The sequence below is a fragment of the Erithacus rubecula genome (genome assembly GCF_903797595.1).
Source record: "Erithacus rubecula genome assembly, chromosome: 4".
Lineage (NCBI taxonomy): Eukaryota > Metazoa > Chordata > Aves > Passeriformes > Muscicapidae > Erithacus > Erithacus rubecula.
The window spans coordinates 9,220,786-9,237,610 of NC_136686.1; the positions used below are offsets into that span (position 1 = coordinate 9,220,786).

At 43.5% G+C, this 16,825-nt stretch overlaps 1 protein-coding gene across 1 annotated transcript; it reads right to left on the minus strand.

Annotated features, from left to right (window-relative positions):
* Positions 1 to 2,129: 2,129 nt before the first annotated feature.
* KLHL42 (kelch like family member 42) lies at positions 2,130 to 14,256 on the minus strand. The gene is made up of 3 exons (XM_079305223.1): positions 13,234 to 14,256; positions 6,994 to 7,187; positions 2,130 to 3,339 (listed from the first exon to the last, which is right to left on the minus strand). Exons 1-3 carry the CDS (start codon positions 14,118 to 14,120, stop codon positions 2,888 to 2,890), a joined length of 1,533 nt encoding a protein of 510 aa, XP_079161349.1. The 5' UTR covers positions 14,121 to 14,256; the 3' UTR covers positions 2,130 to 2,887.
* Between the last annotated feature and the right edge of the window lie 2,569 nt (positions 14,257 to 16,825).

Here is a 16,825-nt window from a genome sequence, read left to right on the forward strand (position 1 = left end):
GGAGCTAGAAGGATCTCTCCAAGCCCACATAGTAAGTTAGGAGCAACTTGAGGACAACAGAGGAATTTCCAGTTGATCAGGCTGCAAGGACTCTTGGGCTGCTTCTAAAATTAAGGGCCTTTTCCCTCCCACCACCAGAGAAAGGAGAGCACACTGGATCACTGAACAACATTTTCATTGGCTAAAAAGCAGTGCTTTAATTCTTTTAGTGGCTCTCAGACACTTTTCCTTGCCCCAAAACATAAAAGAAAATATGAAGTATAAAACTCAAAGAAAGAAAATGAACAGGGCATGAGACAGTCATTACAGTGTTTGGTTTCTTTCCTGAGGCATGAGGCCACAAACACTGCATACTTTTCTGTAAAGAATTTGTTAAAAAAACCCCCCAAAAACAAAAAACAAAATTATTTCAGCCTGTAGTAACACAGTACAATTAGAATAATACTCTAATTCATGCTACAACTAAATTGAAGACCAGTTTTGATTTGTGACTGCAGTACTTTCAGATGTCAGTGCAGGAGGCATTTAAACCATGGACTGACAAAAGGGTTTGGCTGTATTTACAGTCAGACACATCTTTGTCTTCTGCATTTGAGCAGGTTTCCAAGGTGGTCACTTGATTGCTGAAAGTTGAAACCAAAAAAAAACCCAGTGTGGAAAGGCCTCCTCTGAAAAAGAGTAATTGCACCAAGAAGATGATGTCATAGTTTTTTGAATTATGATTGCACTAAGAAATGAATAGGTTTGAAAGGCTTGATTTGAAATACCCCACTGCAAACCTAGGAGTGATGGGGTTTCTTGGTTAATTTGCTAGGAAAGAGAATGCTACAATTTGGATGCGATTCCCTGAACCAGCAGTGGTCACAGTTGACTGTAGGGGACTGAATCTGCAAGTGAAAGGAATTTAGGAAAACAAGTAGCATAATGTGACTGCTTATATTCACTCTGAAACACTCCTGGAAGATGCATCTTATGAAAGTCACCTTATTGCTCCAATGCAGAAGAGCAATTGTGTGGTCTGATACTGCTGTCAAAACACAGCAGCTGCACAATCTCTTCAAAGGCAATAAAAACACATCAACATGGACTTAGCTAATTGAAGTCATACAGAGCTGAGTGACAAGCACCAGCTTGGGCTAAGACATGACATTCTCCACCAAGCTGCAGAAGTTCCACCCAAAAAGGGCAATCTTAGACATCCAAAATACCTTGTGTTGTGGCTGCTTTCATCCCAAAAATGTTCAAACACAAATGCCCTCATTCTGGAGAAGTTTCCTGGGATTTTCTGTTTGGATTGCTACAGGTGATGGGAAGCAACAAGATCAATGTGTGAGCAGTGATTGGCAAGGCACTTTAAGATTGATAACCCTTTAGCAAGAACTGATTTTATTCAAAACCGTGGAAAAGCAAGGAGTTACAAGGACCTTGAGGGAACCACTGCTGCCTCCTCATCCTCTGTACAACAGGCCCCTGGCTTCAAAAGAAGATTCAGATTCTTCAATTTTACTGAAGAAACAAAAAAGACACCTTCACACATTAGGAATGTGTTCAGGTGCTTTAAATCTCATCACATGGATAAAGATCTGGAGCAGAACCAGCATCCCTGCAATGTATTTAGCACACGTCTAGCCTGGCTCTTCCCATGGTGACCCAGAGCCTTTCCTCTCCTTGCTGTGAGGACACACATTCCAGATCTGGGCAGGCACCTCAAGAAGATGCTTCTGCACTTGTCAGTTACAAGGAGAAAAGGGCCAATCATGGCTGCAATTCTCTCAGGCAAGAGGCGGGAACTGGGAGAAGCTCCTGCAGTATCAACTCCAGAATCCCCACGAAGGAGGGCTCACAGTGACCCCCTTACAGTGCCCTTTACAGTGAGGAACAACACTGGCTGGCAAGCCTGGGGCAACCTCTTCTGGTGACACTACACTCACATGTCCCTGCTCTGGGGGACATGCTCAGGGAGTCATTTATAAGAGCCAGGTCTCCCATGTGTGTCCCACAGGAGTGTTACCAATCAGAATGTGCCTGGAGCAGGATCACCTCTGCACGTGCTCAGGGACATTTTCACAATAAGCAGCTTGTTGCCAAATCTTTAAACTTGGTTTTAAGCACTACAGAACATTACAAGGTAAATAAAACTTAAACCTTTATGACAATTAGGAAACTCCACCCTTTGAATAAAGAGCCTTTTTATCTCTATCTCAATAGTAACAAGAAATGCTGCCAACTGCCATTAAAGGAGCATCTACTTCCTAAACAGCAACAGTAGCTTGTAGGTAATTCCTACCTGTCCCTGGCAAAGGATTGCACTGCAAATAATTCAGAAGAAGTTCTTCTTGATGGGACCCCAATTGCTGGCATCTTTGAGAATATCTTGCTGCCATGAAAGAGATTAAAATGGGATCGTACAAACAATTTTAAACAGTGTGAATTTGACAGAACATTGCTTGAGTAAAAACTGTAGTTTGAAAGAAATAAATCCTGTTGTGGTTTTGATTATACTAATTATTTACTTTATTGAATTGTTTCCACTTATAAAACGTGTATGTTTTGTTCTACACTGTGTATTAAGATGAAGAATAAAACCAGATTGATCAGTTTTGCCTTTGGAACTCCTGTATCAGTTGCCAACACAATAATTTTATGTTTAAATTGAAAACAATACCTGGTGAAATTTTAATCCAAACCTGTAAAATTTTCAAATCAACATCTTAAAACCGTTTCTGGAAGCATTTCTCTTCATAATGGATTCTGAAACCTTTTTAGAGAGCGGAATCAGTATTTTATGCCTGCATTATGCAACCACATTACATTTGGAAAACGGAATTATTCAGAGGGAGCAATATTTCATCAAAGAACGATTAATGAACTGAAAACTCTTGTGCTGTTACACTTCTCGCCCATCAGGCAAATACATAGAACAGATCAGAATGTTTTGTCCAAAGGCTGGGAAGCGCCCCAGCGACTCCCAAGTGTCCGTGAAGATGTTATACTTGAGGAAGAGACGCTGCTCCAAGCTGGAGGACACAGTAATATTCCTACTCAAGATATAGACTCCATCGTTGTGGAGAGTGCAAGTCAAGTTGAGGCCGGATTTGGATGAGTTCTCATTGAGGTAGAGCCACTCTTTGGTGGCAATGTTGTAGGACTGCACAGTGAGCATGTCCTCACTGGGGCTGGACCTCTGGCTCGGTCCGAGGTCGAGGATGCAGCCCCCCACCAGGTAGATGGTCTCCTCCACAGATAGCATCTGCTGCTTGCGCACATGCACGTCACACAGCTCCAAGTTGGTCCAGGAATCAGAAGTGGGACAGTACTGCAGGATGCTCATGTTCCTGCCTGAAACAGAGAGGAGACCTTCACAAATAAATAATTCTGTCTGAAGGCATTCGTGAGGGAATGTTCTTCTCTGCCTTTACTGAAGATTGCTCACACACTTGCAGGGCAAGCCAGGGGAGAAATGGTGATCAGTGACAACTGCAGCTCTTTGGCCTTGACAAGAAACTTTGAACATTCTGTTCCTTGCCACGGGGGAAAAAAATTATGCTACATCTGGCAAATTACATGATGTAAATTGTCTGGGCCCTCAGATTTTAGCAGAATAATCCCTACATTTTAGCTTATGCTTTTAATTTTGTCTCTGATGCATAAATATTTTTTTACAAAGAGGAAAATGGAGCAATATTCTACTCTCCAGAAGTGCTCGCAGATGAATCAGACTATCATGAAGACAGTACATTCATGAACGGCTGTCAAGTGTTGATTTATCATCCAAGCTTAACTTTGATACTTCGCATTTCATTCCATAAATCCAAGTTTTATGGATTAAAATTTGTAAAGCTGGTTACATTTCAACAAGTGGTCTGGATGACCTAAGGGCACCTCATACAGACAGAAGCACACACTGTCAAAATGAGCTAAGAACCAGGAACTCTGTGCCCTGCCATTAGGCAGAGGCTCAGAAGAAAGTTGAAATCACCTCCATAATTCACAACTCAGTGGGTGCACATATTTACAATAGTGTTATTCCACTATTACATTGCCACCCTGATTTATGGTGCAGTGAAGACCTTGGCTTCATCCAAGGCTTCACTAAATTATCACAGAAAGCACAAGACTCAGTAAATTCAGTTCCATTCTCTGGAGATCTGAGCTCAAATCCAATCTCAAGTGACAAGTAGGAACAGGTTTGCAGACTCCAGACAGGTCTTTTATTAAATTTGCTCCACATTACCAGTCTGTCCTGCATGATGACTTCCAGATAAGCTCCCAAGGGGCAGAGCAGACAGGGACATACTGACAAGTTCTGTAAGGGCACAGGCATAAATAGCCAGAAATATTGTCATGAATGAAGTGCATCAGTGGCTTGATCAGGGAGGTGCTGCTCCATCCAGTATCTGCACTCTGATTATTTTCATGGCAGTGCTCTGTGAAACTGCAGCTCTACGTATAGATGACCTTTGCCTACAACCAACCTATCATTCTCTGACTCATTAAGGGGAGGAGAAGTCCCAATTAAGTTTCTCTGAGTAACTATAGCAGTAAACTTCCCCTGGAAAATGTAGTATTTGATAGGAGGTGTATGAAATAGAAGTCCATTTCAACATGGCCCTTACATTCTCCATTCACTGTGTGGGTCTTTTATATCCACTGAAACAACAAAAAAAAAACCCAAAACAAAACCCACAATACAAAATATGAACACTACAGTGCCTGACTTGAAATTTCTATTAGGATCTAGATTCACAAATGAGAACTGCAAACTCAAGAGAAGTGTCATTATAACTTACAGTGGGAAATTCCAGATCCTGCCACCTTTTGGAAAGTGCAATCTCAGGAGAAAGCTCTACACAAATTTAAATACCAAAACTGAGATATATACAGAAATACCAAAAATTACTAAAAATAACCTAACACAAAAAAGATTAATTCCTGCATGTGTTTTACATAGTAAATATAGCAAACCAGCAAATAAACCTTAGTGTTTCTCAGAGCTTTAGGTCTTAACACTTTCTAACATCGGCATTATTCAGAAGGAAAAGCACCAGTGTAACTGTGGCAATTCTTGTTTCTAAGTCGGCTACATGTCCCAAGCCAAGATGTCACAGAAAAAATTATTCTAGACCCTTGCTAAGGAAATTATCTATAATAAGCACAGGTGTTTGTAGTCTTGAGTGATCCTGGATTCGAACAGAAACCTAAATGTGTCGGTTATCCACTGCTCAAACCTTCCTGTTGTTTTACTGCCCTATTTCCATTGAAAAAGGATTTTAGGAAAAGATCTGGGAAATTACAGGGCAGCAGCAATCCCCTGGAATGTGGAGAAAGTCAGAGGTAACTCACAACTCTCCTTCAGCTGAAACCACAGGCAGCAAGTACTGAGCCAGGAGCCTGACAGAGGGCAGCAATCCTGACTGCACATGCCTTGTTCAGGAGTTTTAAAGGAATGGGATCTGAATCAGCAATATGTCAATCTTCCTCTTCATGACACCAGGAGTAGGCGTGATGAAAGCACAGCACAAACATCAGAAAAAGGACTTGCAGAGTGCAGAGGGTGTGGAAGAAAATTGTGTAGCACTCTTAACCAAATCAGAGATTTTTCAGCTTACCTCTTCTTTCACTCTCTCTCTAGATAAAAATGCCAAACCCCTAACCCTGGTCTCCAGAGATAAGACTTCCCATTAACCTGTTTCAACCTCTCCTTCTCGTTCTCTTGTCTCTTAGGATGCCTCCCTTTGGATCTGACTTGTCAGCACGAGATGTGCTTCATGCCAGACATCTCAGAGTTTCAGTGCTGGACAGGAGGGAGTACAGTGGCCCCAGCATATCCTGTAGTGGGGATGATCAGAGGACTGGAGAGCAGCACACACAGCACAGCTCTCCATACAGACACAGGTATATTTTCTCCTCAGAAGCCACCAGGCTCTGGTCAGAATGGTCTGGCCAAAATGACTTTGAGGGTTTTTATTACCAGAAGGTCCTTATGGAGTGGCAGTGTGTCTTCTATAAACTTTAAAATGATTCAGAGCTCAAATCTGCCCAGACACTAGAAGCCTGTTCTAACATCAATTTAGCTTTGCTTGCAGTACTGTCTGTAAAAGCTAATCTGTCTTCCAATTTCATTCTCTGTTTGGAAAGAAAACCCTTAAAACTGCTGTGGTCAACTGAAGTGGGCAAAGGCCAAATTCAAACCTACGAAATCCTGGTAAATACTGAACATTTGACATGTTTAAAAAATTGACTTCTAAAGCTCTGAGAAAATGTCTTCCTCCCAAAAAATGGCACTATGCACTTAAGGAATGAACAAATAGGAGCTCTTTTTAACTGAATGTGTTTGTCCACTGGATTAAATAAAGTAATTCTCAGAAGAGAACTTCAATTGTCAGAGACTTCCCTCTGTACAGTGTTCTTTGAAAATTTGGTATAGAAATTAAACAAGCTAAAAGTATTGTTTCTTGCTTCAGCTTTTGATTGCTTTATTAAGTTATTAAGTAAAGATTGAATTTGCCTCTGAAATACTGAAATACTGCAGTGAAAAGACCATGTCAACTATTAATACACGAGAAGTACTAAGGCGGGCAGATATTTTCTATGAATTTTTCCTTCTGACAGTCTAAACCAGGTATTTAAAAAGTAAACACAATATATCTGTTGAGACCTCTCTGTATTGTGTGATCAAAATCTAAGAAAAGGGGTAGTGGCTAAGCTGGGTGCTAAAGTACCCATCAGTTTGTTCTCTCCAAGTAACAGAGCCCAAAGTCCACACAGGATATGAAAAAAAATATAAATACCTGATTCTTCCCTGACAGAGCTATTTTGTTTTGGTTTGTTTGTCAATTATTTTCTACCAGCAATTTATTTCTATATGTTTTAATCAGCATTACACAGCCTTCTACACCAGTTCAAAAGCCTTCCTAAAATACAGGAGAAAACTATCAGGGCCTTGGAAATAACCAGGGAAAAACCAACAAGAAGTAACAGCAAACTTGTTACCTCGTGCAGTGTATCCTCCAATAACATAGATTTTGCCCTTGCATTCACAAGCTGAGAATTCTGCAAGAGGGTTTGGCATGGACGCCACGAAATTCCACCAGTCGTTCTCCGGGTTGTAGCACTCCACGTTGGAAAGGGACTGGCCACCGATGGCATAGAGCTTTCCACTGACAGCCAGGAGCTTGAAGTTGGACCTGAAAGAACAGGTTGCAGCACTGAAATGAGGTGCATCCATGTACAGAAATACAGAGGAAAGTTCTTCCTGCCCAGGCTCTGACACACTCATCACCACTCACAGCTTGCACCACCACCTGAGGATCTGCAGCATCTGAACTCCTCTGAGCAAGGCCAAAATGCTGTAACTACACTGCAATTACTCAGGACAGTAATCAGTGACAGTTTGAATGCTATTGATGATGCTGATGAGACTGAGGAACATTTTATTTTGTATTTTGGTCTGTGCCAGTTCAGCTGTAGATATTCAGTTAACCAATATGCCCAGTAGACAGCTCATTTTTATTAGGCTTTTAGCAATGTGCCACTGGTATAGAAAAATGCATTACATGGACACACAGTGAAGGATATAATTTCATTTAAAATTGCAGAAATTTCAAACAAGACTTGATGGATGCCTACAAATGCATACTTGTTTTAGGCTGTATTACAGAATCTCTTTAATAACCCTAATAAAAAAGCAATTTAAAACGGAACACATTGAATCCTGTTCTGCAAAAGAAAGAAGAGAGAATCTTCTGTACTCTATTCAGCATTAAACTACTAAATGCATCCTCTGAAGCAAGATCTATCTGTACACTATGTTCTCCCCATAGCTGAACAAAAATTATATTGCACCCATGAGCAGTGCCCTCCAAACTGGTCATTTATTTCTTAGTCTGTTCCACTATGCTCTCGAAATTCACCCATGGCAAAGAGCAACTTTCTAACTCCTGAACCACAAGTCTCCTATGTCAAGCCCTGGAGGTTACACAGACAGAAACAAATGTCCCATGGGTATTAAAGGTGCAGGTCTGGAGGAAGAAACTGGAGGATGTGAAGACAGAATTTGTGTATGTAGCTCTTCCTTCCAGCTAGGGCAGCTGATCTAACAAAAGATGAGCTCTTCCTCTCCCCAGGAACAGTCTCACTGCCTAGAAAGATTGTTCCTTCTCTTCTGCTGAGCCAATTGAGATTTTACCATGAGCATCCCAATTAACTGGATGTGTGGCAGTACCTGGAGTGCACCAGCTCAGTGCAAACAAAACAGAGAACTGTGTTATGTCTGTAAAACTGAAATTATGCTTCAGACCTGCACTGGCCTGCTGGGCAGCAAAGGGAGTTCCACCCTGCAGGAATCCAACATTCAAAATTTACTACTAAGTACTTTTGCAGGGTTTTGTCTGGACAAAATGAACCCTGCCTAGCTGTAGACTGCCCTGCAACTTTTTTTTACTAAATTTATTTGGAAAAAGGATTTGTTTCCACATGGAATCACTTTGTTCTTGTCAGCCTCATACAGCTTTGGAAATGTAAATGCTCGTTTGAAGGAATTAATTGCTTTTTATTCTTTTTTTTTTTTTTTTTTCCTGACATTTATGATTAGGTCAGTCAGTTCACATTCCCTCAACAGCAATTATGATTTTCATTTTAGAGAATCCAGAATAACATGGCAATCAAAAGCAGGTATGAAATGAGGATAACTACCCACAAAACATCATGATTTTCAAAGCAATATACCTGTTGTGAAAGTTAGGACAGAAATAAAAATTTCCAAAAATTAACAAAGGGGAAAAATAACTGGAAAATGATCTACTAAAATACAAACAGCACAACTTTCAGCTTTAAATATTCTAAAGGGAAGCCACAGACAGTTTTGTCAGTCATTTAACTACTTCCAAACACTCATCAACATGGACGACATTCAGTGGAGGTATCTCAGATTTATGGTATTCATTAACAATAAGGTTCATTTTACTCAAAAGTAGCAGCAAGTATCCATCAGCATACTTTATATGAAAGTTTGGACAATGGCTCAATATGTTATGAAAAACTTCTGCCATTCACCTTTCCATGCCAGTAACAGCAGGTGTCTTTATGGAGAGTGCACATTAGGAAATATTTAGTGCATTTTTACTCTCTTTTAATGTGTTGGAGCAGCTGGAAACACGGAAAGTAAACACTGAGCAGGGAGCCAGCTCTCCACAACCAACTGTTCCATGGACTACAGCCTGGAAACAGTGGGGCCAAATCCATCAGATTCAACCACGACTGAACTCCGCTCACACCTGCAACTTTTCTGAACCTGAGGGACCAAGATGTACTTTCCAAAAGCCAGGCCTGGTGAGTCCCTTCTTGCTGGGACAAGATGAGGTAGGAGCTGCCTTCTGCTGCCCCATTCACTCGGAACAGGACCCCAGGAACAGCAGCAAGTGGGAGCCATGGGGTTTCACCTTCCCTCAAAATCCATTCTTCACTCAACAAAGTGCAACGTGCTGCATGCATAAAGGAAGGAAAATATAATGCATGCTCAAAGGAGCTGGAGGTGAGAGAGGCTTTCTGCACACAAGAAAACATTCCACAGCTTCCCAAACTTCCCCCACCCCATGGCTCTGGATTGTGTTAGGTGTATCTGCAGGAGGCTATCGTGGCAGTGGCTTTGAAGGACCAGCACACATGGTTTTTGCTCACTGACAATCTCACTTAGTGTGCAACAAAAAAGAGTTAACCCAGATACTGGAGAGGACTTCCTGATCAGAGAAGTGGCTAAACATGGGAACAAGACGCCTGGGAGAAGGATTACAGTGTAGGTTGGAATCTACACTGCTGGAGGATCTCAAGAGCAAGTTGAATGTGGATTTATTTGCAAGGTAGCCTTGGTCTTGCTGCTGAACATGAGCCTTGGATTAAGCCAAGGTTGTTTCTTCCTGCCAAATGATCAATTTAACCTTAAAATTTCCCAAAAGTCAGACGACCTCTTTATTCTAGAGGTAAATTACCTGCAACAGAGACGAGGAGTCATGAAAGCAGTTACAGAGCAATTCCAAAGTGTTTTATGTATTTTCAATGAGTTCCTTTTTTCCCCTTCTTTTATATTGCTTATGTGAATTTGCAGAGTACACTGCATCAAACATTTAGCTTTAGAACTGTGTGATGTATTTGTGGTAAGTAAGGTATGAATGGTTCTAACTTAAAAAAAATTTGAAGTCTATTTTCTTCCAGCACAGAAGAGTTTTGAGTGAATTTTAAAACAGTAATATAAAGGAGGAAGGAGAAGGTCTCCTGAACAGCTAGTATTCCCCAGACACATCATCTCCTATATTCCTGCAAGAATCCTCAGTGGCAGAGATTCAGGCACAGATTGCTCACAAAATCATGTTCCATGTGCATAATTCCAGTCTGGAGATTACATAGCTCTTCCAGGCCTATGAGTAGGAAGGTTCTGAAGGAAAACAGAAGTGGAATATACAGCTCTAACTGGCACATGCAGTAGAAATCCTATGAGTATAATATTTTTAAACAGAAAATTTCAACAGTGTTCACTTTAAAAAAAAAAAAAAAAGTCTGGAAAAGCATTCAAGCACATTACTGCAATAGGCCCCTATGCACTTTGTTACCCTCTTGACCCCAAAGACCACAAGTGATCTTGGGCAACACTTACATGGAGTTGCTTCTATTAAAAAGTCCAGGTCACTGTCTTGATAATTCCAAGTAGAGAAAGACCTCTAGAATGAAATGGTCTAGAAAATATGATCTGTTGTGGACTATTTGTGATCACACTGGATTTAGCACTCAGACATTGAGAAATTCCATGCTTAGCCCCAAGCTTCCTTTGTGAACCCAAGTACATGATTTTAGCTCCCTTAGGTATGCACAAATTGGGAATAACACTCTCTGAAGCTCCTGGGGACATCACAAGAACATTATACAGGAGTTGCCTACTGTAAAAAAGTTTGAAACTAAAGTAATAAGACCTGAACACCTAAACAGAAAGCCAATAGTGAAGACCCAAACCAGAATAGCCACTAAACATTCAGGTGGCTTTTGTCTGCTTCTTAGAAGTAAGTTAAGAGTGTTTCATCTAAGCATGCAGAGAGAATCCCAGCATTCTGGGATTCTTCATTATGACAATGGAAATAATTAATCATAAAAATACCATAGAACTTAAAAGGCTTGTTCAGGGCAAAAAACTCTTATATGAATAAGAAAGCAGCAAAATTACATTTTCAATTCCTCAGCCTTCCCTTGAAGCCAACACATGCAGTCATTCATGAAGGACAAATCCAGATCCTCGGCTGTCTGAAGTCAAACCAACTTCAATGGAAAATAGAGCACTCCCTGAAGGTATGTCGAATTTCACCCATGGGATGTAATTATATCAGCTGACATAAATTCATTTGCCAGACAGTCACATGGCCATAATTTCTAAGCAGAAGGTTGGGCAACCACTCTGCTTATTTTACTACAGTATAAGAAACTAACAATAGAATGCCAAGCAAACTGCAGCTCTAATTGCAGCACAGAAGTGTGGCAGACAGGCATCAGCACTGGACATTGTAGCAGGCAAAACCCTCACGTTAAAAATGGCCCTGCTCTTGGCTCCTAGGCACAGGCCATCCCTCCCTGCCACAAAACACCAAGCAGGTTAAGAGGGAGCTGATGTGTCAGACAGAAAGCTAACAACTAACTTCAGACCTGAGACTCCACGAAGTTGCTAAAATCAGAAATGTGTTTTGTGAAGGGGTCAGCTAAGTTTCCATGAAAAAAAGCTCCCGCAGTTACTCAAGGAGCAACATCCTCAGTGCTACTTGGCAGGTGTAATTCTGGGTAGTTTTTGGCCTGCAATAACTACCATGGAATGTAAGAATACAGATTATTCCAAAAATATCCATTTTCCTGCTGCCTTTCTGCAGCAAATGGCTAATGTGAAATTGTATTCTAAGGAACCTTGCTGTCACCTGTGATGGGTTTGAAAATTAAGTTGGCGTGGCAACGCCACTGAAAACAGCAATAGGAGAAAATATCCATGTATTTATTTCAAGTATGATTATACATCAAAAACAAAAAAAAAAAGGAAAAGTGTGGAGGAAAAAAGGCTGATCTAGAGTGGACTACACAAACTCTTGCTATGGACTCAGCCTCTAAGAAACAGGTCTTTAAGAAAAGGTGTTTGTAGTGTTTAAAAGCCAAACATTCATTCTACAGATGAAACTTTTTTCCCAGTGCTGTTCCAAGCAGTCAGAAACACTGAGAAAAATGGTTTCTGATAAGTTGTGATGACTGTTTAGGGAGGTGATTATTTCCGGAAAATCCTCCCAATAAAAGAAGTGGGGATGAAAAAAAAGGTGAAATGGGAAAGACTTAATTTTAGGTCTAATCCCTTTTTTGAGGGGTTTTAGGTGGCAAAAGCTCAATAGAGCCAGGAATAGAGACCGCAGTTTAACTACCCAGACACAAAGAGTTTATGCCAGCGGCTTGGGTCTCTGTGCACGCGCTTCCAATTCACTGCACAGAGAAAAGGATTTCCATTCCACAGTGAATTGTGACCTCCTGACCTTTTCTTTGCCAGAGAAAAAGGATAAAATTTACAACACCTTTACTAAAATGGAAACAAGGCCAGTTTGTTTCAGTGACATGAAAGTCTTTGTTTTTATAACTCCCAAGTGTGGTTAAGGCACAGGAGCCGCAGCCTTGGCGAGGGAGAAGGCCTCTCTTCTTGGGCCCTCCTCAAGGCTAGGTCTCTGTTACTCTTTCAAGTACAAATTACGTGTTTCTAAATGCAAACGAAAACATCGATGTGTAACAAACAGTTCAAAAGGATAAAGGTAAAAAAAGAAAAACCGCCAAAACGATGAATGATTCCCAGATGCAAATATTCCCATCAAGTGAGAAATTTCTCACCATCTTCCTGACGTTTTTCTGGTATTTCACTGAAGTGCAGGCCTACCAAACATTCTGATTTTTACGGAACTACAAACCACTGGACAACTGCAGCAACTAAATTGTTTTGGCCATCTCCAGCTCTGGTACAGCCTGTACATCCTCACTAAGAGCAGAAAAACTTGTCACCTACTTAATCGGAGTTAACAATACACCACAAGGAAAGCAGGAAAGGAATTTTCTCATTGGGTTTCTTGGGTGGTTCAGAGCACAGACAGGTCTGTATGGTGTCCCTAAGGCTGAGCCAGTGACTGACTGACTGACCCAAGAGGATCATCCCAAGCGCAGACAGGGACGCAGGGTTACCTCTTCTGGTTCATCGAGGCCAGCTGGCTCCACTCGTTCAGGCACGGGTTGTAGCAGTGCGCGGCCGAGATCTCCTGGCTGGTGATGCGGTAGCCGCCGACGATGAACAGGTAATTGTCCAGCGTGGCCGAGCCGTAGCCGCGGACGCTGACCAGGTCGGCGGGCAGGTTGTTGGCCAGCGGCAGCCACCGCCGCGCCTCCTCGTCGTAGCGGAGCATGGGCCAGGGCGCGTCCCCCGCGGGCAGCCCGGGCGGGCAGGCGCCCATGAAGTCCCCAAGCAGCACCAGCGTGGCCGTGCCCCTCATGCGCCGCTCCCGCAGCTGCTGCTGCAGCGCAGGGGGCAGCAGGAGGTGCGGGCGGGCGTCGGGCCTGCGCAGCACCTGGTGGTAGTGCGCGGCCATGAAGTCCAGGCAGGCGTCGTGCAGGTCCTGCAGGCCGTACACCTGCGCCAGGCGGTGCAGCTCGAAGCAGTTGCCCAACCGCACCTGCGACAGCAGCAGCCGCAGCAGGGGCGTGACCTGCAGGTAGGACGCGGCCTCCACTAGCTCCTCCAGCAGCGGCGGCTCCTCCTCGCCGCCCTCCTCCTGCTCCAGCCGGGCCAGGCAGGACGTGTTGATGAAGTCCAGCACCAGCTCCAGCCCCAGGGCGCTCAGCCCCCCGCGCAGCAGCTGCTCCTCCTGGCCCTGCCCTGCCTCCCGCATTCCCGAGCGGTAGAGCGCTCGGAAATAGTCGCTCTGCTCGATCAGCTTCCTCTTGCACACCGGGTAGCACTTGTCCCCCAGCCGGATCTGCACCACCTCCTCGCCGGCGCCGGCCCCATCCCCTGCCTCCCCTTCCCGCTCCTCTTCCTCCTCCTGCCGCCGCCGCCGCCGCTCCGCCAGGGACATCGCTCACCGCGGGCCTGGAGCCGCCGCGCCGGCTCCTCCTCCGCCGCCCGGGACGGGACGGGCCGGGCCGGGCCGGGATGGGCGGGGCGGTCCCGGGATGCTGGGCCTGCGAGGAGTGACAAAGGGAAGCGAAAGAAAAAAAACAAACCACAAACAAAACCGCGCACAGGGAGGAAAGAGAAAAAAAGCCCGAAAAAGGCAATGTTGAGCGCTCCGGCGCTGCCCGGGGGGGCCGTCAGGGCGTCCCCCACGCCCAACCGGGGTGGGAGTCAGGGACGCGGTGGAAAGGCCGGTGCCGGGCTCCAGAGGCGCAGCGATCCCCCCTGGGGCTCCCCTCTCCTGATTTGGGCCGGGATCGCAGCTGCGGCCGCAGCTCGAACCCCTTGCCATAAATGTACCGCTGCATCCCTGGCAGGGACAGCATTCCCGGGCCACAGCGAGGGAAAGGCAGCGTGCGTGTGCCTGATCCGCGCACAGGGGGAGCGGGGAGCAGGGCACAGCCAGCCTGGTGCCACCGCATCCCCGCTTACCTTCCCCAGCCTGCTCTGCCGGAGCAGCAGTGGCACTCGGGAATGGCAAGTGCGGTGCGTGGCTCTGCGCGACCCTCCTGGTTCCTGCGTGTCCCAGCCCCTGGTTTGCCCTGTGAAGACACTGCAGAACCTGTTCTGCTGCTCCATCTTTTCTATTTGAACTAAGTTCCTGGAACAGGACATCTCGCAAGTGAGCTACGTAGCAGGGTCCTGAGTTTGTTTGATAGGAATAAGGAAAGAGCAAAGTAACAACTGAGCATCTTGGGCAAGGGTAAAATGACAGAATTGCTGTTTGCCTTGTTATATTCTTCAAAAACAATGACAATCCCTTATTTTAAAAAACCCTACCACCTGCTGAAACATGAGAAGTCTGCCATGCTTGTATTCTTATATGCTGATACTTGCTATAAAGCTGTTCAAAATGTATTTTTTATCTTTATAAAGATGTTTCCTTCAAATATTGCAGACCACAGAAAATCTTTCCTTTTAGCAGTATGACTCATGTCCAATTCGTGCAACTTGCTTAGTTTTCAGACAGCTCCCTATTTTCACTACTCAGAAGGGATCTTTTCCCCTCACTATAAAACATTTCAATGGTATTAGTCTGTTTTGTGGATTTTTTCCCTCTTTTAAGGAAGACAAGGTAGTTTACTTTTCAGCATTTCCTCTATGAAATGATCATGATTCTTTATCACTGTTTCGTTGATCTTCATCTTCTTAACTCTAGCCCATGGAGATGACACAAATGTCAATCTCAGTTACAGGTGTTCTCTTCTGGTGACTTTTATAAAAGCATTTTTTGAGGTGAGGTAGATTTTTGCACATGTGTGTTCTCCACCTCACTTCAAATCATCTTCATCATCTTGTTTTTGAGGGGCACATTTCATGTTCTGAAATCCTTTTATATAGGATCTCAACCACCCCAAAGAGTGGTTTTCAGCAGCCTTCACTAGATGGGTCACCATGACCTCTCACCTTCTCTTTCCTACTAATGTGTTTCACTGTTTGCTTGGTTTGTCTTCCTCTTTCAGTCTTCCTCATTATTTAATTAATATTCAAATTCCACTTTCCTGTCTTCTGTTCTTAATGAAGCACCACAACATCTTGATTTTTGTTTCTTACACCTAGTTGAAGTATGAGCACTCAGCAGTTTTTTTCTTTGCTTCAGGTTCAGCCTTTAAAAGATTATCGCACACAAGTGTCTCGCCACCTTAGTAAGAGTCCAACCCTTAATTCCTTCTTGTCCTTTAATTCCCACAGGCAGACACTCCAAGCAATTGTAATCATTATTACTCCCAAGGAAAACAGAGATCTCGTGTTTGGCATGGCCAGCAAGCTGTCCTGTTGGAATACAGCAAGATTGCCATCTTTAGACATCTGCCTTGGAATCTCTTCTGTTTCATGGATTTGTAAGTTAGCTTCTAATTGGTGAATGCCTTTTTGCCATGTAGTCAGATATGGTAAATTCAGCCTCAAAGTGTTGACACCACAGCCTAGGCTTCTCTGGCTGTATGTTGCCAGATGAGCCTATGCCTGCCACTCTGCCTGGGATTTCCAGTCCTTGTTCCTCACAGTCCATGAGGTTTGTAAATGAGCTGGATCACTTCTGGAATGCACTAGTGTTTTATTCCTGCCAGCAAACTTCTGAGGGCACTAGCTCCCATAGCTTTTCCCAGGAACTCTCTCATGCCCAAGGAGTCAGCAGTACTGAGTGGCTACTTTTATAAAAAATCAGTTTTTTACCCAAGTTGTTTTTACTGGGCTGATTGTCATGTCTCTGTGCTTTTTCCAGGCTCAGGGCTGGGCAGTTGTGCTAAGCCAGAGTGTGCTGGCAGAGAAGATCCCTTGTTTTTTACTACAATCATCAGTCAGCCTGTGTGATGTGCTTTTAGAGTACTTACACTGCAAATGCACCAAGGCAAGGGCTACTCTTTTATTCCACTTTTGTGGAGATAATTTTGTCTGTCTTCCACTCCACTGCAATACTGGTTTATTCTAAGATCAATAATATATGCTATTATGCTGGAATCAATGAAAAGGCTTTGCTGTTTCACCAGCAGTCATCTTGGTTGTACCTTAAGTGAATAAGAACTGCATTTTCCAGAGTTGGAACTCTATAGAGCTACAAAGCCAAAATGTGTAGTTCAGAGCCACAAAAGATTTGTATAGGCTTTG